This window comes from Zophobas morio, unplaced genomic scaffold, assembly GCF_036711695.1.
Source record: "Zophobas morio isolate AGI-343-1 ecotype UQ-CSIRO unplaced genomic scaffold, CSIRO_AGI_Zmor_V1 ptg000014l, whole genome shotgun sequence".
In the NCBI taxonomy this organism is placed as follows: Eukaryota; Metazoa; Arthropoda; class Insecta; order Coleoptera; family Tenebrionidae; genus Zophobas; species Zophobas morio.
Window position 1 is genome coordinate 26,981,448 of NW_026972119.1, and position 27,561 is coordinate 27,009,008.

General features: G+C 35.8%; 1 protein-coding gene across 1 annotated transcript in view; it reads right to left on the reverse strand.

Moving 5' to 3' along the window:
• The window catches only part of LOC135128733 (headcase protein), a 105,920-nt gene that overhangs the window by 63,245 nt on the left and 15,114 nt on the right, over nucleotides 1–27,561 (reverse strand). The window contains exon 2 of the mRNA XM_064055785.1: nucleotides 7,411–7,507. Coding sequence (XP_063911855.1) covers nucleotides 7,411–7,507 — 97 coding nt within the window. The remainder of the gene's footprint in view (nucleotides 1–7,410; nucleotides 7,508–27,561) is intronic.

Here is a 27,561-nt window from a genome sequence, read left to right on the forward strand (position 1 = left end):
TTCAGTCCAAAAATAAAGTAAAATATGAACTCATCGATTTTTGGCAAAATATCCCATCTACTTCAAGAACTCGACGTTTTTGTTGGCGCTGTTATATAATTTTTATTTGACCGTGCGTCCATAGGTAATCAATTATTGCCTAAAAAAGTGGCTGGAAATTCTCTTTGTATTTTTATGGCTTTTTCTATCTCCCAGAGAAGACAGAATGACTTTTTGTTCGGCTAATAGCCCCTAATAAAGCAATTTTTGCAAGCTGACTTCATCCACCGAAAACTTCCACTATTTTATCTCGAATTGATTCCGGCAAAGGGCAAGGGTATTTTATCTGCCTATAAATCTCTAAATTATTACTTATTTCCACATCATTCGTGCCATTTCCAGATTATTCGGCTTGTTTTTCCGTTTGGAAAGAAAAAGTAATTACAGTTTTAAGGAATAAGCAACGAAATTCCAACTTTGTAGAGGTGGGAGTGCGCATAATGGCACGAATAAATTAATTTTTATCGTTGTTTTTAACAAGTCCACGGTAAATAAAAGTTAAAAATAGTATCCTAGATTAGCAAGGTCGCCCATTATTAAGTCACTTTTAACAGTTAATTGGCATAAATAATGATGTTATTATTTTGCAAATAAACAGATTACATACTTGACTAAGCTATTGCTATTGTCATTAGGCTCCTCAACGCATTGAAAATTTTATCCAGTGTGAAGGCCAGAGCAATTGTTCCCAATTCATTCCTCTTGCACAAGACTCCTTGTGACACTTTTCCAAGGAGACTCGGGCCTCTCAGAAACTTCATTCTTCTAGAGTAGTGGCAACTCTAAACGAAGTTCCCACATCTCCTTTAAACCAGCTTTGTCATTCGCCCACCTTCCCAGATCATCTTAAATTTCACTTACATTCGAGCGCAAACCCCCGCCTCCGAAACTCCTTTATGTTTTAATAGAAAACTGCAAAGGCGCAGCGCCGTCTCCGGCAGATGTCATTTCCTATCGATGATTATCGGAGAATATTGCCCGCAGCAGCCTGGTGCGTCTCAATATTATTTATCTTCACGAGAATACTCCAAACAGAGAAAGCTTTGTCAATTAAATTAAAAGCTTCTGACCTCAACCGACGACTGCATCATCAAGCAACGGTCGCCCGGTTTAATTAGACAGAAATGTAATGCCAAAGTTGGAATTGTTAACTTTGCATATTGTCTGTCTGTACAACGAACAGCTTGTTTAACCGAAAGATGGCCAGAGATTAATCACAGTAATTGACGAAATCTCTCCTGGAAATTGGAAATTGCCTCTAATTTGACCCAATTCGATTTAACATTCAATTTGTTGAGAATTTGGTGCCACGGGCTGCGATTTCAGGGAGTAAATTAGTTTCGGGGGCCCGAACGACGTTTAACCCTTTAAATTCGGAAACGCGTCAACGGAAAAATTTAATTTGTTTTTAAGCCGGTGGTAGGATTACGCTGAGAATATTTCACCGAACTCTTATCAAAATTAGGCAGCAAAATACAACAAAAAACACAACAAAAGAGGCTGTTACAACTGTCACTCCGAACGCGAAAAACAGGCCGATCCTTCTTTCACGACTACCATCACGTCGCATTTTTTCCGCAAAGTCTAGTTCCTTTTCAAATTACCATCCATTCCGAACCTATCTGTATTGGTTTTAATACAAAGCCCGAGCTGGTGCTTGGCTTTCCGATGTTGCAGCGATAGCGCCTATAAAAATATCACAATTCCAACTACTCACAAAATTACTTTCTGTTGTATCCAATCTTAAACCGTCGTCCGAAAACGCGAACAATGCAACCAACCGCCGCCGTCGTGCCGTCTCCGTGATGTACGGTGTCATGAATTACATGTTTTCTCCCAGTAATTAACCATTTAGACGCAGCACGAAAAGAGGATTTCTACACGACTTTAACCCTTTTGAATTGAAAGAACTAATTTTCGTGCAAAAAAGGCTATTTTCTGGATTGTCACAGATTCATCCGTTAAGGTTGAACGGTACAAGAACCTGGTCGTAATTCCTTCGACTGCAGACCGAGACCCCGACCATATAAGAAGTGAAAATGGACTTAATGAGACTGGACAAGTTACGAGAGAACGGTCAATGCAACTATGCCGCTCGTGCGATGTGGGAGACGAAACTGGAACGGTATCCGAGAAGCCGCCGCCGCCGCCGGGGGTGGCAATCTTTCAAAACTTTTTACTGTAGCCACTCTCGGGCCAGTCGTTCGGATTTTGGTAACAATAGTGTCGAGAAAACTTGGACGGATTGTACAAGCTATTTGTCCCTGTACGAACCGGGAACGTATAGTAGTTAAGAAGTTTTTAGAGAAGTTGTTCGATTATGAAAGTCTGCTTGTAAATGTATGCGAGAATATTTTATGGTGGTATAACGTGTTTCGACTTTTTGTGCTTGTTTTGTGCTAGAACGACTTAGATGGAAGATTGAAACGCTGGGTAGACATTTCAGGTTTTAGCTTTCACAAGAGAAACTCGAGCCGCTTTGCTGAAAGAATTTTTAGTCAGGGAAGCGATGAACATAATTTGTTTTTTAACTTATAGTTTGCGTTGCAACAAAAGAACAAACTAATCCTTGAAATAACGGTCTGCAAAAACTGCGTCGGTCGCACCCTAGATCTCGTAGACTTGTATGTCGCCAGTTTCAGGATTATAACATTCTACAATCGACTTTATATTTCCTTGCTAAATAAACTTCCCACTTTCTCTTTCGTTTGATATCACCTACATGATCTTCTCTCGTCGATTTCTGCTTGATATACTATGTAAACAGAAACGCCACTAGCAAAAAACGACGGAATGATCTAGTGATTTTCGTCAACTGAATTACTTCAGATTCTGCTCGAAGCCAGTAAGAAGCGAACGATGCCACCGACATTAAAGCCATACAAAATTAGACACAGACGTCCTGAATTTAATTTTCAAGATATCCACAATCCGATTTAGCTCTTTCATACTCAACTACTCCGGCAAATTGTAATAAATCACCGTCTAACAAAAAACATAGTCACAAATGACTTCCTGCCACCGCCAAATGCACCACTTCGAATAAAGTCAAACGAGTTTGGGGTCGATCAATAATAATTAAAATCTGTCAGGAACACCAGACCTAAAAATCGTACAGCTTTAACGTTTTCGTTGTTCCTGAAACCGTTTCAGTATCAATTAATTCGCAAAAATCGAGCGCTAAAAGAACAAGAAGCGAATTTACGGGACGTTTCGCAATCTCTAAAGAGGATTACAAGGAAATAAATTCACTTAATGCCACTGCTCGAAACAAGGTATTAAAACGAGGCTGTGTATTTTGTTGCAATTACTACGCTGCGTTTACGTAATCGGGAAAAATAGCGCCAACAGAACTGTGTGTACAGTTAACCTTGTAAATAGCGCAAACATAATTGTCTCAATAATTTGTACTTAGCAGGCGATCATGTAATGAGCATTTTCACTACGCGGTACTATAATGACGCAAATTATAGCCTAATCGTAAAGTGGAGGTGTTGGCACGAAGACGTGGAGGTCGTCAGCCGCAGCACTTTCTGCTGGAATTAATCTGAGGTGTTGTGTATCTGCCAATTTACGTCGAAACTCTGGACGTCTTATTTAAAGACACCCTTGGACTCTAACTTAAATCTATCTTTCAAATACAGTAGAACATATGATGACGCTATAGGTTATACAGGGTTATGATAAAACAATACACCAAATTCATAAAAAGCGAAGCGTTGGTGATTAAATTTGCAAATTGTCAGTTTTCTCGTATTTTTCAAATGGAATACATCAATCTTCTTGGAGAATACGTCATTTGTCAAAATCAGTCTTATCTAACCAAGTACCCCCCCCCCCCTTTATGTTCACGGAGAGTATGTTATTTGCCGAAATCAATCTTATCTTAGCCAGTACTAATTCCCCTCCCTACCCGAGGTCTTCTCATTCTAACAACTAATTTTGTTTCTTTTTAGTATAAGATCCACCTTCCATTCTAACCAGATAAAATCAATCACTGAAATTGAGGCGGGGTCGGTGGGCGGGGCTAAATTTAACTTTTACCTTCAGAGTCTTTCATAAGCAAGCAATGGCTCCGCCCACTCACCCTCTCTTCATTCTAATGACCACTCTTAATACTGTTAATGAGAACGTAAATTTTTTGGATTTAATTGCTGTTCAGTACTCGTATAATTCCTTGAAAAATAAATCCTACGTCATCACGTGTTCAGTTCATTAACGAATTTGATTGTCACGCTTTTATACACCGAATCAAAGTGTTTCTAAAAGAAACTCTATACTTTTTTCGTTTTACATAATATTTGAGTGCCTAACCTCATATACTGGATGTTGAAAATCCGGCAACCTTAGTTACAGCCGCGTTCTAGCTCCTGGTGCCCGACTTCAACGCTTTCCGCATTGCCTTAGGTCCTCCGAATCTCCTGGTTACGCAACAGTTCTGGTGAATTCCGCCCTTTTTTCCTATCGATCCCTCGGCTCCGTTGCAGCGTTGGCCGTGCAGCGAGAGCGGAAATGCGGTCCCCGCCGCCACGCGTTGTGCGTGCGTAAAAAGGGGAAGCTCAACGCCGCAGAGGATGAGGTAGGATATGGATTCGCCCCAACCGTGCGAAGCTGCTACAGCAACGGAATTTAAAACGCTGTTGCTACCGAAATCGCGGCTCGGATCGCTAATTTGCATTCGAATTCTGGCGGAGACTCGCGCTGTCTTGAGTTAGACCGTGACCCAAAGACCAGCGACCGGTTGACCACACGGCTGCAGAGGGATGCGGACTCATCTGCAACTGCAGCAGTCGGTCAGACGAGTTTCCATGATGGATTCCTTCGGACGGGTCGAGACAATTACTGGTCTATTGATTTCGCGTTGGGCCGTCGAGGGTGGAGAGTGCAGTTACGCAACCCTACCTTTCTGGAGGGAACACGCGTGATCGATAGGCGAAACCTGGGAGTTTTTTGTTGAGGGATGTGTCACGTGCTGGTGGATTCTTTGTTGGGATGAATTCAATTACGAAGCGAAAACAAGGGTGGGTGTTTGAGGGGGACGTCAAATTACCGCTAAAAATGCGGACGTGTGTATGTTTGGTTGCATAGTTACGAGTTTGCAGCTGTTGGACATCTTCGTACAATTTTGATTTTTACCCGTCTTTTCAGACCACGTCCGAACCTGTTCTCCGCTCAAAAGCGCCGGGTGGTTGAGAGAAAAAACCCGAATTCTGTTACTTCGTGCATATCGGAATGTTGGAACCAACTAGCTTTAGGCGAACGTAAAATACAAATGTGATATTAACTCTGATGAGAAGTCCGAATAAGCATTAAACCAACATCTTCGATTCGAGGGACCAAAAAGTCGCCCGCTGCCGAAGATGCTGGCGGTAACAAAAACGAAAACTTTCCGACGAAGTTAATTAAATTTTAAATCAATACATCATCTTCCTGCATCTCAAAAAATCGCTACACCGAGTGGGAGTGACCGGCGAACATAAAAATTTAATTAGTTTCGCTTCATCCTCTCGTGTCACAGTTCCAGGATAAGTCAACGTCCCCGAAAATTACTGTAAAGTGGAAACAATTCAAAGTTACAAGACAAATTGCGTCGACTTACTCTCGTGGAGGAGGATAATGAACTGCACAAAAGGAAGAACGTATTCGGTCAGTAGCAGTACGAGTTGCTCAATTTGCAAAAACAATCAGGTAATTGTTAGTCGCTTGAACGCAATCAAAGCTGCCACTTTTAATCAATTACCCAGGACCAACAAATAATTTTGCAATTCCACACACGTTCCAGACTCGATTGTCGCTGTATCTGTCGTCAAGAGCTTGCTAGACTAACGCAGTATCGGGGCTTTTTGTTTTGAGGAGCAGTGTGTCCAGAATACGAAAAAATGGACGAGGCGACTTCCCCTTATTGAAATTCTGCGACGTACAAAGAAGGGAGATTGTCAAAACGATGTTTAGTAAAATAAAATTCCACAGATTGACATTGTATGTGTTTAGTAATTATAGCTACTACTTGTTTTCCATCTTACATGATTTATGAGGATTTTTTTGATGTTCTAGAAAATGGATTAATTACGATTGAAAATAATGTTAACATTTGTGGAGATTTCAATATTTCAAGTATGGTTAACGATCATGTATGTAGTTTTAAAAAGTTATCAACAAAGTTTCCTGTTAAAGTGTTTCAAAGTTTTCTCCTACACGTACGTAAGATTATGTGATGTTATTAACTGGTATGCAAATAAAAATTATATTTTTGCTGTTAAAATGAGGTTGAATGCAGAGAGAAAATCATATGCTTCCATTAGTCAGAATTAGAAACTAAATTTATTATTATTACTGAAAATTAATGGATTCTGCATCTGTTAGACAAATATATTTATGAAATTAATTTAATTAATCCAAGGCCGAGGAAGTATGTCCCTAATGGCACGACAAAGATGGAAATCCAAGAGTTCATCTTGTTGGGGACGAAAATCTAAGAGAAAAATCTCGATCTTCGTCGACCACCACCAAACTAACTGTACCCAAAGCTTGGGATTTTTTAATTTGAGAGGAAATTCCAAAAGGTCGTTTCTGTCTCCCACTTTTACTATTTATCATTCTGCGTCAAAAATCTCCTCCCCCAAGGCCGTCGCCCCCCTCCCCCGCAAGCGTTATTAGCAAAATTTAACAATATGTGGCGCCGTCAATTACGTCGTCCAAGACAAGTGGTTCGTTTGTTAAGCTCCTCTGAATATGTAGTTCTGTCTCGTAATTGTGACTAATGTCGGTTTTAATATCCTCGCAGTCTGATTGCTTTATTGTTCTTGGGTTTGCGCCCGTCTACATTATTCATTAATATTTTTATTTGCATAGAACTCTACAAGTATACACAGACACTACTCAGTACTCCTTGGCGTGTTAATGCATTCGTGGATCCGAAGGTCTGAAACTCTGTGACCGAGATATGGGCGAAAAATTCGAGACCATTACAGTATTTTGCACGATCGTTCGTGATTAGTGCGACCTGCAAACGCAAAAATAACAAACTAGTTCTGAACGATTACATTCACTAGTAATTTTAGTCGAATGTGTTACGATATTGGAAAATCGCACTAAACACGCTTCAGTAAACTGCGTTCGTTTACAAACGAGATCAATACGCTGCATTTGTATGTTAATTGATTCATATGGCGTGTGTGCTCTCTGAATGCTAATGGAAACCGTACTTTTAACGATAGACTTATTTCGCACGGGACGCATAACGAGCTCGTTTCTTCACCCGGCACGTGCGAAACAGGCGAATTAACGAACACATGCAGAAAGTCTTATTTACTCGGAATTGCGACGGATCTGTCAAGTGGAGAAGACAAGAAGCAATCAGCGAACTCTTACCTTGATTTGATAGGAATTGAGTTTGTTCTTCGGTAAAGCGTTGAAAGAGCTGAAATCCAGCCGGCGGGTGAAAATCCCATTGGCGCCGCCTCCGACCCTGCAATCAAACATTAATCGCAATTAACAAATTGTTCCAATTCGATTTTCGTCTATTTCGACGCGAACTCGAATTAACTTACTCCCCGAGAGGAAGTCGAAACACGAGCACGAACTTTAAAAATAATTACGAAAAAAAAGTCGCGGAGGGTAGTTCTGTTTGCGGCAGCGAAATTCCAATCACCTTGATGCGCACAAACAAGAATCGAAACGTCTGCGGAAAAAGGAAACGTCAGCAACGAGAGGATATTGCAAGGGTAATAACATCTCTCATTTTCCTTTCTAGTTGCAAGGGTAACATTTTGGTAATGTTCGGTGTTGAGCGGCGCTCCGAACACTCCGGCGGATTGAATTTCCATTGATCCTTGTCAAATGTCAAAATATAATCTGTATTTCCACGTCGCATTCCATCGCAAATTGAATACGAAATTGCGTATGCGAAGATGGCAGAATTGCTTCTGTTGATGAAAACGCCGCTGCGATGTGACGCGACCAGATTGAATCCGAAAAATAAAAAATATTTAACGTTTATTGTTTTCCTGCAAATAAAAGTTTACGAATGGAACTATTAAAACGTTTTTACTGTCCTGCGGTCTGGACGCTGGTCTGCAGCTGGAAGAGCCCACATAATTCCGGAATAGCTCGAAAGCTCCGGATTCCACGCCGTATTCGACTGGATTCATTCCTCGGGCGCCGGGACGAAGAGTTTGGAATTATTTGCGACACCACATGTGAGGCTAATGGAAGCGGAATAGAACGTAAACACAAAATTTATTGGAGGCTGTGGTCGCGCATGGCAACCCAAAGTCATAATACTGAAAAATCCCTACTTATTTACTATGAACTCGCCCAGACGATCTTTTGCTGAAAAAGGTATTGAGTACATTTTATTTCCTGAGCATAGGCGAATCCATCGGGCGACTTGCCACTTCCGTGTTTTCACGACGTTGCATGACCTCTAGTCTATTGCAAACGTTTTATTTAAGGTAATCCTAATCGTGGTAACTGGTTATTGTACTATTTAATCAACCCCTACACAGTGGGACTAAAAATCTTGAATCAGGAAGGTGTTATCAATTTTCACATATGGCTAACATTTCAAAAGCAATGAGATTGATGGATATAACGGCACAACCAACGGACGGATCCCAGGCAGTCAGACGGAAACGCGAGCTTGAATTGAGTATCGCAAGCACCGAATCCCGTACAATTTACGAACTTTCCGCCCGTCCAAAGTTACAAAATTAAATGAGTAACCGGTTTAGGTGAAAGACGCTCGGGATGGGATCGCGCTAACAAACTTTTCTCCCACGTTTTTCGTCTTTCCACGGTATGTTCGACCTTCACATTGTTTCGTAGCGTATTTAAATGGAGGCAGTAGAGCATTCGAGCAAGACTCGGCGGCCTTGGTTGCGCTTTAACATCCTCACCGTCGCGAAGAAGTTCTTTGTCAATGGTCTGTTCACATACCAGAAGACGATAAAACTTAATGCTTAGAGAATTTCTTGTAAGTTAAATTTAACCGTCTAGACGGCTGTGCGGATAAGGAATGAGTAAAGTTGACGCAACGGGGGAAAGTCGAGATTGCGTAATTTGGTACAAGACAGTTTTAAGAAAGCGCAACTTGCATTTTAATCAAACTTTTATGACTTATAAATCTCGACAATTCCACTAACGTCAAGGGTTGGTGCTTGGATTAAATTCATGTTACAGCACCTGCATGCGGCAAAATTTTACGCATTTCAGAAATGCAAATAATGCATACCGAAGAACTGAACTATTCATCAAGACAAATTTACGATTCGTTCCATCGCGGAAATATTCTTCGAACCTTGTGTTCGCCACTAATGAGAGAAAAATCGTTGGGAATGGAATTGATGTTTCCTGCACAAAACTAGTTATCAAGAACTATAGTAATACATGGATCGGGAGCGAAGCTCCCGACACCTCCATTAGTTTTAGGCGTCGCAGCGACATCTGACAACGTCGCGCGCTGTAGATTACAAATCCCTGCACCGGAACCCACCGACTCCACTTAATTTCCATACAAAATTAACCGACATTGTTTTCCTTGCATAATTGCTTTATATTTAGCTCTTACATAAAAAACAACACGTAAACAGTCCAACGTTCCGCCTCATACCTCCAACGTAAATATATCGCCACGGCCTTGATCGTGACCGCCATTCGATTGTTTTCCAACGTCGCCAATTTCCCGTTCTGAGGCTATCTATCGGCGTTCTTGTTAGCTGTCAATGTCAAGGCTACCAAATTAATTCGGCGATATTCCCCTGCCGGCAATGCGCGCTTTTACCAACCCAAAAACAACCTCTGCATATTCCGTTTAAAAGCTAGGGTGGTTCGTGATTAATCAGCCCAGGGGTGTCCGTTATTGAATTTACAATGACATTGTGCGACCTTGAATAAGGGTCGAAGGGACTGGTCCGAGCCCAATATCGACTGCATTGCGTACGCGCTGTCCGGCATTGATTTTACATGTATATGCAGTTGGGAGGCTAAATTTTTGATCCGGGAGAGTTTGTGCCCTTAAAAGGGCGGGCGAGCCGCCGTCGTTATTCACATGTTTTAAGTTGCACGCAGACAAAAATAGGACGTCCGTTTTTTTCGAAGTCACGAAATACGAGTGCGAATTTGGGCAATTTTGTTTTCGTCTACGCAAGGTCAAGTTTATCACCTTGCGATGTGACGGACCTCGGACGGAAGTACACCTAACTGCAAAAGTGTTGACCCATTACGTACGAAAACGTCGATTAATTAGCGTCTTCCGTTCTCAAACAGTAGTTCTGACATGAATAGACTAGTTTCTCTGGTAAGTAGCTGGAAAACACAAGCCGTGTTTACAAAATGAAAACTCGATAGAGCGCTATTTATAGAGAATCGTGTGCCCAACCGAAATAAACATGGAAAGTTGGTATTTTGGGTGTAAACGGGATGAGATATTTTGTTTATGTTTTTAACGAGTGCAACAGCAGGTTCACATCGGGCCGGTGCCAAGTTTTCTTTATTACTCGTCGTCGTATTATATAACTGTTTTTGTTTGGATTAACAAAAATATTTCTTTAAAATAAAAAGATAACGTACATGAACAAACAAGTCATTTGGGTCACACGATAATAGTACGAGTGCTAAACACCGCTGTCACGTAACGAAATTCGGTTTTGGTTTTGGTCATTTGCGATTAAAATTATCACACTCCGCGTGATTTTTTCAAATTTGACGTAAAAATTTTTTGTTGACACGAATAAAAGCGGAATAACAAAAGCGTTATGATAATTTGTGTAACAATCATGTATCAAGTTCCTCAGGAATCCGTGGGTTTTTGTAGGCTGCAGGCCGAAAATTTATTTTCAGGCAATTTTCGTCTCTCCGATTTCCAGATAGATGATTAATATTTACGAGCTACAGCTCAATGGCTAATGAACTTTTAAATGCAAATGTTAACATTTAATTGCGCAAATACCAGAATCTTGTTGGTTCTTTTTGCACATATTGAGTGAAATAGATAGGATTACAAGTAATTATGTTGTCAACCTTAAAGTTCAGTATCCTCGTTATGCAATTATGAAACCGATAAAAAAACCTGTGTGGCTTCCCTTTCAAAGCAAATTTGATACAGCTGCACCAAGGCTAGAGATATCAGCTTTACAAAACCGAATTGAATATTATGCTTTCGAAATACGAGGATGATGTTCTACCAAAATTTCGCAGTGTTATTAAAAATTAAATGCTACTTTTATAAATTCCATTTGTTTTTTTTTTCCTTGGAAATACGTAAATGCTTAGACGACGTTGCACTTGTAACCTTAAACATTCCTCGATAATAACAAATAATTATGGCTTTCATTATGACAATAAAAAGTACCTTTTAACATACCTACTCTGTGGTAAACAAATTAATTTCCAACCATGTAATTACTGTTATCAAACCGGAACAGTACGATAATATAGAACTACTATAAAAAAACACTACTGCGATTATTTTGCGGACTGTATTCAACCAACCATTATTACCACAAGTGCAATTGTGCAATAACGCTAAGCATAAAACGGAAAAGGATTTATTTATAAATAAACAGTTAAACACATACCCACATAATAATAGTCACTGTTATTACTAAAATTGCTTTTAACGGTAAAAACCGATGAATCAAGCCGGCAAATGTTGGTACAACTGTCCATAGATTCCGACTTTTTCACATCACATTACACTCGCAACGATATCAATTTCCATCATCAATTTCACATTTTTTGCCACGATTTACTGCGCACCTAATAATCCAAACACATTGAAAACAACAAAACTGCTATAAACGCGGTTTCATTAACGTGCCAAGCCATGCGTAAAAAACGTTATTAACGAAAACTCGCGTCTGCCCTTTAAAGGGTTAAAAATTTCAGGATTTAAACGAACCGACCCTCTAATACGTTAACCACCAAATCGTCGGCGCCCCGTGAAATTACAGGTAATTTTCGCGGAATGCGGCGAGGAAGAGCTGAATTACGCTTATGCTACACTAAACTAACAAAAAAAAAAAATAAATAAAATTTTCCATTATCATTTAGAATTCGAAATCATAAACCAATATTGCATAGCCATCAACTATAAGTAGTAAGTACAGCTACCGTTATTTATAACTGTGGGCGTTGCCGCCTCTACAGAGGCGTTTTAAAAATATATGCACGTGCTCCTAATCGGATAGTCAGTTCAGTCGAAAGGCAAGATTTTGCTTTTTAATTTAATCCAGTCGCGATCCGTTAATAGAAAATTAATTTGTTTGGTACAAATAACACGATTCATTTAATCCTCGGCCGTAATCCCCATAACGGCTCGATATCCGCGATTTCCGATAAAACATGCAGGTCGAGGACGGGTCGTCGAGCAAAAAATTAAAGTTGGAAGTTGAAATATTCAGACGCTCCTTTTGTTCATTCTCCGGATGACAGCCTTTGTGAGAACGAGCGTTTACATAAAATAAATTCGCAATGAAATCGTGACTTTTTTTTTTTTTGGAAAAAGTGTCTGGCGCGTTAGTTCCAGCCATGGCCAACTGTTTGATTTCGTATTCGACGAGGAGTAACAGTGCTGGGTTATTGGTCTCGAGTTCCGTGGAAGCAAATACATTATAATTGATGGTAATTGCGGGCGAGATGCAGCGAGTCTTCTGTAAATATGAGGCAAGCGGTGTGTAAACAGTGGATTGAGCAAGAAGTGCAGGTGTTTCGAGAATCGAGGTCCCTTTGAACGGTTGGTGGCGGGTTGACGTTGGCTTTCACAGAAGTGAAATTGGAACGGTTAGTGCCCCGCACTGCCCTCGTTTTTCATTTTTAAATAAAATGACAATTTTTTCACAAATTTCGGTGTATAAATCTTTGTCTTAAAGAAGTGTTGATTCAAAATAATAAAAATCCAATATAAAGAGCCAATATAGTCCATCTGTACGTCTGTCGTCTACGTCGATCATGTAAATGATAAAACGCTAATCAAAATTTGTATTACCATCCCCTCCACTAATTGCATGACGTCATCTCCAAAATTTACAACAGTAAACTTGTTTTTAATTTTATAAAATAAGAAACTCCTGCACTTGTGGTCTATGAATCCGTGTTCAGTTTCTCACCCAAGACAACCAGATTTTTGGAAAAAAAATCAAAATTGTATAACATCTTGCAATTTTTTTCTTTTTGAAATTTCGTGATTTTGCAATTTTTTGGATTTCCGATTTTATTATACCTACTACTTTCCGATTTCTTTTGTAATTTTTCGATTTTTAAGTTTCTCAATTTATAGTCTTAACTTTCAATTTTTAGACTTTCCAAAATTACCATTTCATGTTTCGTTTTTCATTTTTAATTTCCAATTTGACAGTTTTGCCATGCTTCTTTTTGTTTTGAAAAGTTGAAAAATCGAATACTTTTCATTAAAAAAAGACCGAAAAAGTGGAAAATCAAAAAGGTGAGGAAACGAAAAATTGAAACATTGAGAAACTAAAAATTAAAAAAAAAATCATTGGATCGAACAATTGAAAAGTCGAAAAAGTATAGAATCGTCAGAACTATGACAACGAAAAACTGTAATATTGAAAGATCGACAAATTGAAAAATTAAATACCGAGACATTGAAAAATTAAAATGGGTAGAACTAAAAATCGAAAAATCGAATAAATGGAAAAGTTTTAAAATGCAATACATAATTGAAAATAGTAAAAAATCTGAAATAGTAGAATTTAAAAAGTGAAAAATTATCATTATCGCATATTTAAAACAAAATCTAAAAAAATTGCAAATCAAAAATTGAAGAAAAGAAAAATTGAAAAATTGAGAAACTGAAAAATCTAAAAGAGAAAAAACGGAAAGTTCAAAAATCCAAAAGTTGAAAAATCGAAAAATTTCATCTTGAAAAAAGGAAAATCAAAATCAGAACATCGAAGAACCGAAAAATTGAAAAAGTAAAGAACGTGAAAAACCAAAACGTAATCGCAAATTCGGAGACCTGAAAAATTAAAAACTTAAAACTCGTAAATCTGCAAATCGAAAAATTGACATCCAAAGATCGGAAAAACAAAAAAGTGAAAAATTCAAACACAAAAACTCGAACAGTTGCACATCGTCAACTCGAAAAGACAAAAAAATTAAAAATTGCAAACCGAAAGACTAAAAACTGAAAACTCTTAGAAGATTTAATTTAAAAATTTAAAAAACTAGAAAAAAGAAAAATTAAAAAACTGCAAAACGAAAAATTGAAGAAACGAAAAAAATTGAAAAAACAAAAAAATTACAAAAAAAAACCATTGAAAAATCGAAAAATTGAAAAAATAAAGAAAATGAAAAATTCAAAGTAAAAATTCGGAAGTCTGAAACCCCAAAAGTTGGAAAATATAATTACCGAAAGATTTTTAAAATGAAAACTCGAAGACTTAAACAAACAAACAAAAATGAAAAACAACAAATCAAAAAACTGAAAAACTTAAAAGTTGAAAAAACTGAAATTAAAAAACAAAAAGTTATAAAATCGAAGCATTGTAAAAATAAAGAAAATAAAAAACCGAAATGAAAATTGCAAATCGAAAATTTGAAGAAATGAAAAATTAGAAGAATAGAAAACTGAAAACTGGAGAAAATTTAATCAAAAAATTGAAGAAATCAGAAATATAAAATTTTGAAAAATTGCTCATCGACAAATTGAAGGGAAAAATTGAAAAAACAAAAAATATAAAAACCATACATTGAAAATTCGAACAATTGAAAAAAAATATATAAAAAACCCACATGAAATACTGCAAATCGAAAATTTAAAAAATAAAAAAACTGAAACTCCAGAAACTTTAAGCTAAAAATTAAAGAAACATGAAAAATCGAAAAATTAAAAAACTGCAAATAGAACAATTGAAAAAACGAAAAATCGAAAAAATAAACATTGTAAAAACAAAAAATTATAAAAATGTTGACATTAAAAAATCGATAATTGAAAAAGCAAAGAAAATAAAAAAACAAACTATAAATTCCAAATCTAAAATTTGAAAAATAAAAATTTAAAACTTTACAAACTCATCGAAAAATTACAAAGTCTGAAAATTAAAAGTCAAAAAGTTGGAATATCTAAAAACGGAAAAATTTTAAAATAAAAATTCGAAGAGTTACGTGTCGTAAAGTTAAAGAAACAAAAAATTTAAAAATAGCACATTTAAAAACTTAAGAAGCTTAAAAGTGAAAAAATTTAAATTGAAAAACAAAAAATTATAACATCGGAGCATTGAAAAATCGAAAATTGTAAGAATAGAGAAAACAAAAGACCAAAACGAAAAATTGTTAATCGAAAATTTGAAGAATCGAAAAATTGAAAAATTAAAAACTGGAAACTTTGATTAAAAATTGAAGAAACAAGAAAAATAAAATTTTGAAAGATTGCAAATCGACAAATTGAAGAACGAACAATTGAAAAAACAAAAAAATGCATATTGAAAATTTGAAACATAAAAAATTTATAATTCTAGGAACTCAAATCGAAAAACTCAAAAATTTTAAAATGAAACCTCAACGAGCTGCATATCGTAAAATTGACGAAACAAAAAAAATGAAAAAATGAAAAATTGCAAATCAAAAAATTGCAGAAATGAAAAACTGAAAATTGAAAAAACAAAAATTTATCCAAGCACTGAAAAATCGAATATGGTAAACATAAAGAAAAAAAAAATCCAAAATGAGAAATTGCAGATTGAAAATTTGAAACATAAAAAATCGAAATCTCTAGAAATTCACGTACAAAAACTGAAAAATTTTGAAATGAAGAAACAAACGTATAAAATTGAAATTTTGAAAAATCAAATAATTGAAAAACAAAAAAAAAACTGAATCGAAAATTTGAAAAATTAAAATTGCAAACTCAACTAACTCAAATAAAAAAATTGTAAAATGAGTTTTTATATTTTTTTCAAACAAGCAGGATTTGTTGGGCACTTCAGGGCCGAGGAAAGTTCCGTCGACCAATTTTTCCAAGAGTACGAGGGAAAATTTTGTGTTAATTAATTGGATTCGGTCTATAGTTAGCTTTATCATTATATTTCTGACCTCTTTTGCATCACTTAACCTTAACCCGAAATAATTTTTATTTTCAAACCCACCAAATCGTCGCATGAACGCACTGATCCCAAAGCAAACTCAATTCCGCTGTGGTAAGACCTCTTATCTTCTTTATTAAATAATATCAGCAGTAAATAACACAACAAACGCACCCACTGCAAGCCATGACGGATTCTTAAAATAAACTGCCTCGTAAATCTCTCCACTAGGCCAGTATGTCTTCGTAGGCAGTGACCTTACGGACGCCTCCAACTAATAACCGCCACATCATAAACAAATCATTCTTCCTTCCAAGCAACAACGTTGGCGTTCCCCCTGAAAAAACAACCAGCAACCACTTCACGAACTACCAACTAGCCCACATCCAACTTAAAAAAGTCGAGAGTCTCGTCCGTGCAGCTGCATTTCCATCCATCCACTTACAACAACCTCCAGGAATCTTGGCCGGCATTAACACGTTACCGAGCGCTTAAGTAAATTTACGAGTGAACGGCCTTGCCTCGACGACGGTGGCGCATTTTTTCTTCTCCGTAAAACGCGTTCATTGTTCCAATATTGAAACAAACTATTATCCACACGGACACGACTTTATTGCTCGGCGCGTAATCAAACACATATCCTTAGCAGTGTTGCACAACGAGTTTACCAAACCTTGAACGTTTCAATGAAGTTTATTAACCACTTGACATGTGAGCATCCTTCAATGTTTAAAAAGTTTATTATCGCGCGCAACCGGCGGAGCGTTGGGGCAGGTCCGCTGCGGGGATCACGCACGGAGGAAGCGATGGGTGGTGACGTGGACGGCCGGGACCTTCGCTGCCCAGACCGATATCGCGAGATAAACACGGTGATAACAACAGTCAATAGTTGATCGCCGAATTGATAGCCAGCTACCAGGATGGGAACGTTTAGGAGTTTTATGAAGGTCGAATTTGGCGTCTTCCAAGGTAATGATTGTGCAGCGGTTGTGGAACATCTTTCTATAGAAAAAGCTTTAAGAAGAAAAATTGGTCGCATTTTCTCGTCCCTGACGAAGGAACCAACAAATCCGGTTTCTTTGGAAAATTATGAAAATTGTTTGAGATTTTGTCTTCTGATTAAATAAAAACCAGTGGCGTAAATAAATAAATAGCAATCCCATGCAATTTCTCGAGTTTTCATGTTTAATTTTTTTAATTTTCCAATTTTGCAACTATTGAATTTTTTAGTTTTTAAATTTTGAGTTTCTCGAATTTTTAATTGTTCAATCTTTCAATATTATAGTTTTTCGAATTTACGACTTTGATGATTTTATAATTTTTGGGTACCCATTTTTCGATTCGATCTGTTTTTTCCTCTTCCCAATTTTTGGATTCGTGAATTTGTTTCGATTTTAAAGTTTCTCGGTTTTCAATGTATGAATTTTTCGTTTCCCAGTTCTTCGATTTGCAATTTTTCGATTTTCCACCTTTTTTCCAATTCTCCAAGTTTTGAATTTGGCAATGTTTAGATTTTGAAATTTTTCGATTTTTCTTCAATATTTCGATTTTAAATTTTGTTTTTTCAATTAAAATTATTCGATTTTTTTTTTGTTTCTTCAATTTCACAGCACACAACTCCCCCAGTTCTCATTTCCAGTTTTTCGATTTTGCAAAATTTTAGATTTGCTATTTCAGGAATTTTCAATTTTTGATTTTCCAATTTTTTGTGCTTTTTCGTCTTTTTCGTCCTTTTTCTTCATTTTCGTCTTTTTTGTCCTTTTTCGTTCTTTTCGTCCTTCTTCGTTCTTATCGTCCTTTTTCGTCCTTTTCATGCGTTTTCGTCCTTTTCGTAATTTTTCGTCCGTTTTGGTCCTTGTCGTAGTTTTTCGTCCTTTGCGTCCGTTTCGTCGTTTTCGTCCTCATTCTCTTTCGTTCTCATCCTTTTCGACCTTTTCATCCCATTTCGTTCTTTTTCGTCTTTTCGGCCTTTTCGTAGTTTTTCGTCCTTTTTCGTCCTTTTCATCCTTCTCGACCACGTCCTTTTTCGTCGTTTTAGAAGAGAAAAACTGAAAAATCGAGACACAAAACTCTAAAACCGAAAATTCGATAGATCAACTATTGAATTTTTCAGTTTTTAGATTTTGCAATTTTTCGATTTGAGTTTCTCAAATTTTCAGTTTTTAATTGTTCGATTTTTTAATATTAGTTTTTCGAATTTACGACTTCGACGATTTTATAATTTTTGGGTACTCATTTTTCGATTCGATTTGTTTTTTCCTCTTTCCAATTTTTGGATTCGTTAATTTGTTCCGATTTTAAAGTTTCTCGTTTTTCAATTTATGAATTTTTGGTTTCCCAGTTCTTCGATATGCAATTTCTCGATTTTCCACTTTTTTGGATTTGCAATTTCGAGTTTTCAAGTTAAAAGTTTTCCAGTTTTCCAATTCCCCAAGTTTTGAATTTTTCAATGTTTAGATTTTGAAATTTTTCGATTTTTCTTCAATATTTCGATTTTAAATTTTGTTTTTTCGATAAAAATTATTTCAATTTTTTATACATATCTCCAATTTTTTAATTCAAAATTTTTCGATTTTTTTTTGTTTCTTCAATTTCACAGCACCCAACTCCCCCAGTTTTCATTTCAAAATTTTCCAGTTTTTCGTTTCGGTTTTTATTTTCTTAATTTTTTTCGATTTTTCAATGTTCCAATTTTATAATTTTGCTTTTTTCAATTTTTGATTTTTCAATTCTTCGATTCTTAATTTTTCGATTTAAATTTGTTTTTTAATTTCCAGTTTCTCGATTTTTGAATTTTTCGTTTCAATTTGTGATTTGCAAGTTTTCTAGTTTTCATTTTAAAAATGTAATGATTATAATTTTCAAAATTTTTCACTTTTTCAATGGTTTGAAAATTTTTCCATTTTTTAATTACTGGGTTTTAAAAATTTTTCATTTATTCAATTTTTCAATTTCTCGATTTTTAAATTTTGAATTTTTGATCTTTTAGTGCTAAAGTTGTTCAAGTTTATGATTTTCCCATTTTTCGATTCAATTTGTTTCTTCTTTCCAATTTTGGATTCGTTAATTGTTTCGATGTTAATGTTTCTCGTTTTTTATTTTCCAGTGTTTGAACTTTTCGTTTCCCGGTTCTTCGGTATGCAATTTTTCGTTTTTCCACTTTTCGATTTTCAATTCCTCGAGTTTTCAAGTTAAAATTTTTCAATCTTCCAATTCTCCAACTTCTGAATTTTTCAATGTTTAAATTTCGCAATTTTTCGGTTATTCAATATTTGGATTTTATAATTTTTTGTTTTTTCAATTTTTCATTTCTTCAATTTTAAGATTCCAAATTCTTCATTTATTTTTGGTTTTCATTTCAAAATTTTTCAGTTTTTCCAACGTTTGGATGTTTCAATTTCTTGTTTTTTCAATTTTTAGATTTGCAATTTTTTGTTTAGGATTTTATTTTCTCTATGTTTCTAAATTTTTCGGTTTTTCAATGTTCCAATTTTATAATTTGTCTTTTTTTCAATGTGAAATTTGCCAACTTTTGAATTTTTCAATTCTTCGATTTGATTTTATACGGTTCCCAATTTTTCAATTTTAGATTTTTTGAATTGATTTTTCCATTTTTTGTTTTTTCAATTTTTGATTTGTAAGCTTTCTAGTTTTCATTTTAAAAATGTAGTAATGACGATTTTCAAAATTTTTCACTTTTAATTGCTGGATTTTAAATTTTTTTTCATTACTCAATTTGTCAATTTTTCGATCTTTCAATGTTACAGTTTTTCGAATTCACAATTTTCACCAATTTATAATTTTCCAATTTTTCGATTCATTAATTTAATTTTTTAGTTTCTGGAATTGTAGTTTTTCAGTGTTTCAATTTTTCGTTTCTTCAGTTCTTCGATTTGTAATTTTTCTATTTTCTACTTTTCCTATTTAGCAATTTTGCTGTTTTTTTTTTCAGTTTATTGATTTAAAATTGATTCCAATTTTTAATTTTTCAACTTTTCGGAACAAAAAATGGAAAAATAGCAAAATTGTAAAATTGAAAAACCAAAAATGAAAAAACCAGAAAGTATAAAATGAAAACTCTGAAAAATCTAAAAACTGGAAATCAAGAACTTGAAAAATTGAGGAAACGAAATCGAAAAATTAAAAATTGAGGAACTAAAAAATCAAAAAACTGCAAAATCGAAAAACGTAAGTATCTTTTTAAAATCGAAATATTTATTGAAAATTAAAGAAATCGGAAAATCCGATAAATGGAAATCCAAAAATTGTAAAATTAAACATTAAAAATTACAAAAGTTAAATAAACGAAAAACTTTGGAATCGAAAGAAATACTGAAACAATAAAGGAAATGAAAAAACGAAAATAAATTCAAGAACCTGAAAAATTGAAAAATCGAAAAATTTAAAATTGAGAAACTGAAAAATCAACACAGGGAGTACTAAAAAATCGAGAAATCAAAAATTGAGGAAAAAGGAAGTTGAAAAAATGACAGATACCGCTCACTTTACCGAACTTGGACTAATTCCAGCATAAATATTTCCCTCTATCACTACCCAGACCGAATACATTAGCAAGCTCGCGAACCCACACAGGACCTCAAAGTGAATAAGACTTTCCCAAACTTTACCTCAGAAAAACGCTATCAAATTACGGAGTTAAAACTGCAGTACACAGTGCTGCTTTAACTCGAATAGTTACCCTAATTGGCACTAGAAACCGTATAAACATAAAACTCGCAAAACTTTTGATGAATGTTCCAGCTCTCAAAAGAGCTCCAAAGAAAAGTGCAAATCGTGAAAGTTCTTGATGGGAACAACAACATTATAACTGGTGACGTTATCGATGAAGACGACGGCTGTTTTCAACGAACGAAACCAACCAACCCCTTTTTATTTGGACGTGCAGTAGAAGTTGGAAGTCGGCAATCATTGTTATCGACTCTTAACCAGCAGACGATTTCCAATATTGATAAAGTTATGCGCCATGAATGGAAGGCGGAATGAAAGGTGGTAAATTAAATTCTCACCTTCGAGGTTTTATCAGCCGATGAAACCAACTAATAATATAATCTGGCGTCGTGGAGCTTCCGCGCCATTTATGTTTTCACAATGGGGCTGGGATTATCGTTATTGAATTATTGTGCTGAAAAAGTCAACGCCTCTGTACACGTACGTAGTGTCAAGCGAAAAATATACAAGGAGCGCAGCGAGCACACAAAGAAATGTTTCAATTACGTAGATGCACCAGAGACAACACTATTACGTCTGGGGTACAAGACAAAAATATGTCCTGTCGCTGCATAAAGACAAAGCAATTCCTTGTTTGAGATTTTTCCCTAATATTCGGCACATCAAGACCGAGCTATCAGCTTCGAACACTCCAGACTCCCTCAGGTGGCATAAAAAACAAACGGGATCTCACCAGGGATGGCATTAAATGAAGTTCGGGACGCATTGCCTTCATTGTTCGTGGATTCTCGGATGTTTAAAGGAGTAGTTACCAGACTAATAATTTCTTGATACGCGACACGTTGTGATCGGTAATCCAGCTGTATTGACGTGTGATACACGAAACGTGCCTACGACTCGATTCCTTGGATCTTGGCGAAGAGAACGATCACCAAATGTTCATCACTTTTTCCAATTATCGTTACAGGGCTTAGGTGAATTGAATTCGCACCAACTGGTGCAAAACATACGTCATTGTAGTTGAAGGCTCAATAAATTACCAAGCTGGACTTCATAAAAAAATTAGGCGGAGAATAAGTATACATTGTGCAGCATTTGTGCTCTCAAAAAAAAAAACCGAATAATAATTCTTCCAAGAAAACAACTTGAAAAATGTGTACCAACCAAAGTTGCTTCGGCCAAGACTAACCCAACTTGGCATATAACTCAGACGACGGAAGCGGCAGCCGACAGTCCAACTAGACAATGGTAATTAGGATTTCGCCCTTCGTGCTAGCACCACACCGGTGCCAAAATTATAAGCGTTGGCCGGCGACTTTGGCACAGTCAACACGCGCAAAACAAGCCGCAATTTCGATAACGTCGGGATTGTCAAACGTTCACAAACAGGGCAATTAAGACTTGTTCCAATGTCGCAAGACTATTTTGATTTAATACGCACACATAGGCGGCTTGAAGTAGGTCATGTTGTTTTTACAAATGAATTGAGTTATTTTGGAGCGTGTCCGTGCACACAATAACAGAGTTATTGCGCTCGGAATATTATTAGTAATCTCACGCGTTTGCAAAATAACAAGGAAAACACTTTTTTGCAGAGACGTGCCCACATGTGCTGCAATCACTTTGTTCTAAATTTTTGTTCCGTGGAGTCGTGCTGGTCGTGCTAACGGAACTAATTAATTCTTTACACGAACCACTCGGTGGTGAAGCTGTCAACCTAAAAAAGTTTCAAACCTTGTCGATGACAGAGCTTTGATTTCGTAGACAGAACAAACGCGATTTTGACAAAGAACGTCCGTGTGTGGTATTTGTCGTGAGTTCTTGGGCATTTAGTAAAGTCCATATAAAGTGAGAGGCGGCACTTTTTATGTTTTGTTTCAAACCCAAAGACAGAATTTCGATTCCGTAGACACAACAAACGCGATTTTGACAAAGTACGTCGAGGCATGTTTTGGTCACGCACGCTAAAGAGAACACCCGTCAAGTCGAGCAAAACGCTCAAAAACAATAGCCCTGCCAGCGAGCACCAACACGGACTAATTGCTCTCTGCAAACCTATTTTTAGAGTACGAAAACCACAACGCTGGTCTCAAAATGTGTGGCTTTACATCCGCAGGGGTCGAAATCCCCAGAGTTAACACTTCGGCAACGTTCTATCAAAAACCGATTTGGAACACGTCTCGTTCCTCTAAACCGTTGTCCCCGTTTTTCCGGACAAGTGGGAGATTTACCGCACCCAACGTGCCTAATTTTCACTCTCCCTGATTAACCCTGTCCCCTTCGCAAACACATTTACCACCAAATCGAAAACGAAATGTTACAACAAAAAATGAAAAACCTGTGCGATCTTCTACGAGAGTGCGTTGCACTTTGACTTTATTACTATGTGGTGGTGGTGTTAGAAACCGCGCCTGGGAGCCGCCCAGACGTTGGGTCGATTTGGCGTAGTTGGGACGCGAACTCGATGGATTTGGGCCGCTGCTGGTCGAGTGTGTTGTCTATCTGTTTAGCTACGCCGAAAGCAGTCTCCGGTGACTGGTAGATTAGTGCCAGACGTTCGCGAAATTAAATTTACTTGCGAAATCTAAGAGGAGGGCCGGGCACGAATAAAACACGAGAAAAGTAATTGCAGACTCATAAAGAGGGACAACGTGCTACCAACGACCGCCACACAAAAAAGGGACACACAATGGAAAAAGTGGTCACGGAACGTGACACGCTGGGATGGGTTGTGTTGTTACGCGTAACCGCAAAGTGTGATGTGACAATGATTAACACAGTTCGACAAAATAAAGCTTTGGAATGATGTAAACTGTTTGTTGCTGGCTGTTATTTCAGTGATTTTTCGCATCTTGGAATTGTTGTTAATACGTTGTTCCCATTTACTGTTCCGTTCTTTGTACTCCCACGCGTCTCTTATTGATTAAGCACTCAGCGTTATGTACTGAAGCGTTAAAATTTATACCCGGAAGAACAAGACATGGCAAAAATAAACTGTTAATTATAACTTGAAGAGACAAGAGTGGTAGTTATTAGATCTCGCAATGTAACATACCGTATTATTATATTGAGATTTGCTACTTCTCACATTTCATCACTCGGTGTGGATAATAAGAGAACATAACAGTTCCAGTACTTTTAGGTCAACTGGTCAAGTGGAAGAACCGACGAGAACGGGGAGTGCCAACATTTCAATATTTTCTAATGGGAAAAATTGAATACTTTCCAGGAATATGCACGATTAATTTACAATTTGAGAATCATCCTGTTCGAAGAAAATTTCGTCGTATTTTTTTTATTACAAAACAAAAAATGAAAGCATAATTAAAACACAAATATGATAATTTTTATTGCCACTTGAATCTTTATGCTACGTTATAAAAAAATTACTCGTAGTTTAGTTTTTTTTACGATTTCTAAAATTTTATATTCCAAACATCAATATTTTCATCGCACACATTACCAATGTTTACTTTTTTTTAATGTTTTGTTGTACAGATACAGAAATACCTATTTGTTTTTTAAAGACTGCCAAATTTTGACAGTTTTGAATAACCGTGATTTTTATAAAGTTATAAAGCACAAACGCAAATGATGAAAGTGGTCATTTGAGAAGTTTGTTTTTTATTTTTATACCTGTGTTTTCAATGTTGGTACATTTCTGAAAAAGGTTTCGCGTTTAAAAAAAATGATTGAAGGTTATCTCGAGAAAGCTCTGTAGCCCAATAAATCTCGGGTTTTTGGAAAATCCAAACATGAAAAGATCGACGAATCGGAATAATCCAAACTCGAAAAGTTAAAAGTTGATAAATTAAAATAATAATTTCAAAAATCCTTACATCGAAAAATCCACAAATTAAAAATCAGGAAATTGAACGATCGAAACGTCGAAATCTCGATAAACCAAGAAATCGAAAAATTGAAAAATTGACAAATTGAAAAACTGAAATATCGAAAAATTGAATGATCAAAAACTCTGTAAATCGAAAAATTGAAAAACCGCAAAATCAAAAATCGAAAGATCTAAAATTTAAGACATCCAAAAACTGAAAAATTCTCAAAATTGCAACTTTGAAAAATTTTTAAAATCAAAAAATGGTAATTTAAAAAATCAAAAAAGCTGAATCGAAAAATTTTAGAAGTCGACAATCTAAAGAATCTAAAAATTAAAATTCGAAAAATTGAAAAATCCAAAAATTGAAACATTGACAAATTGTAAAATTGCATACCCGAAAAATCGAAAAACCGCGAAATCGATTAATGAAAACATCCAGAAATCGACCATGCAAAATCAAGAAATCGAAATAGCCCAAAATTATAAATTGAAAAATTAAAAAATTTATAATATAAAAAATCCATTATTCGAAAAAGCGAATAATCGAAACATCGAAATCTCGATAAATCGGGGGGACATCGAAAAACTTAACAATAATTGAAAAATCAAAAATTCAAATAATTTAAAAATGGGAAAAATGAAATATCGAGAAATCGAAACATCAAAAAATTGAAAAATTTAATCTTTAAGAATATTAAAAATCTAAGAATGAAAAATCGAGAAATTGAAAAACTGAAGAATCGAAAAATTGAAAAATCGAGAAATCCAAAGAAAAAAAAACACGAAAATTTGAATAATATGAAATTTAAAAAATCAAAAAGTTTAAAATTTGAAAAATCCGAAAAGTGATATACAAAAATTGAAAAATTGAAAAATCTTAAACTGTAACATCGAAAAACTGAACAATCGAGAATCCGAAAAGTCGAAAAATTAAAAAATCAACATCCTGAAAATTCGAAAAATTGAAACATCGAAGAATTGAAAAACTGAAAAATCAAGAAGTCGAGAAATGGGAAAATAAAGATATCTAAAATTTATAAACACCAAAACTCAAAAAATCGAAAAATTAAAACAAATTTAAAACTGAAATATAGGATAATTGGGAGATCGAAAAATAAAAAAAAAGACAGACGGACAGACCGACAGAAACGGAAGACATACTTCTTCGTACTCTAGAGGGTCATGAAAGGTCGAGAAAACGTAAAAGTAGAGAGTCGGTCGACGGACTCGATTACAATACTTCCTTGGCTTACGCTCGCAAAATGAAAATCAATAATCGAAATTTTGAAAACTCGAAAGATTGAAGGTTTTAAAAATTAAAATTCCCAAAACTGATATCACAAGATCTAAAATTTGGAAAATCTTAAACTAAACCATCGAAAAACTGAAAAATCGAAGAACCGATAAGTCGAAAAATCGAAAAATTTAACAAATGGAAAAATTAAAAAAATGAAAAACCTGAAAATTCGAAGTCTTGAAAAACTGAAAAATCGGGAAGTCGGGAAATCAAGATGTTGAAACATCAAAAGTCGAAAAATGTGAAAATAGATATCTAAAAATTGAAAAATTAATGAATCTTGAATTAAAGAATCGAACAATAAAAAAAATGGTAAAACTTAAATATCGGAAAATTGAAAGATCAAAAATAAAAAAATCAGGACAGCAGACAGACGGAAACGGGGGACCTATTTCTTCGTACTCTAGGGGTCATGAAAGTCGCGAAATCGTAGTCAGTCGCTTACGCTCGGTAAATAAAAATGAGTAATCGAAATTTTGAAAACTTTAGAGATTGAAGATTCGAAAAACTGAAATATCGAAAAATAGAAAAATGATAAATTGAAAAAGTGAAAAATCAAAAAGCCAAAAACTAATAAAAATTCAACAGGGATGCATTAACAGGTTCAGAACCATGTTAATTTTTAACATTAATAAGATGACATCATCAATTCCTATGGGGGGCATGAATTGATAAACTTTGGTTAACGATTTACCATGCTTCGATAACCTTAAAACGTTTCCAAAAATCTGGATGCCTAGGGTAAAAACTCAGCACCGATTCATAAACCACAAGTGATAAGAGTACGTTAATTTACAAAATTTAAACAATCGGTCTCGTAAATGTACATCAACACAGACGGGCGGAAACGAGACTTATTTTTTCGTACTCCCGGGTCACGAAAAGTCCAGAAAACATTAAAGTAACCAGTCGCCGCCCGACGGGCTCAATTACAACACTTCCTTAGTTTAGACTCGGTAATAAAGACAATTATCACGATCAAACCAGAATTTACGCAAATTTATACTATTTCTAAGTTTGTTTAGAGATATTTAAAGAATGACATTTTAAAAACGCAGTCAAATTTATAACCCATAAACTTGCAATACCGAGAAAGATTGCCGCCGTAAATTAACTCGAAATATTTTTTACATTTAGAATGTGACAACCCACTTGCAATAACTCTGCATTTTTGAGTTAAATTCCGCAATACATAAAAAAAAATATCTTCGGAATTTTGCAACGATAATAGTCCAAGATGTATGTCACAGGCGTTGCTCGCGCGAAAAAATATAAAGCTGCCATTACACAAGTTGGGCGTGTTCCAAACCTACCTGCAAATACAAATTGAATATTTATTTTTATTCGAATTCAGTGCAACTAATGAACTCTATAAAATCAGAACGGATTGTTTAACTACTATTATCACGAAAGCCGACCTGCCAACTACCGACATGTGTAACCGCACCTTAACAAATTAACCATGTAAGAAAGTTCGTTACACAACCCCGTGGAACTTTTTTTGAATTCCTGGTGTAACCTGTACATGTTGAGTTCGACACGGAAGGACAAAGCCGGAATCTCCGCCAGCCAAACTCGAGCCTTTCCTTCATTATGCTTAGGGGTCATTGCACAAGTCAACAGCCAAACAACCGAACTTTGAGCGTGATGGCCACAAC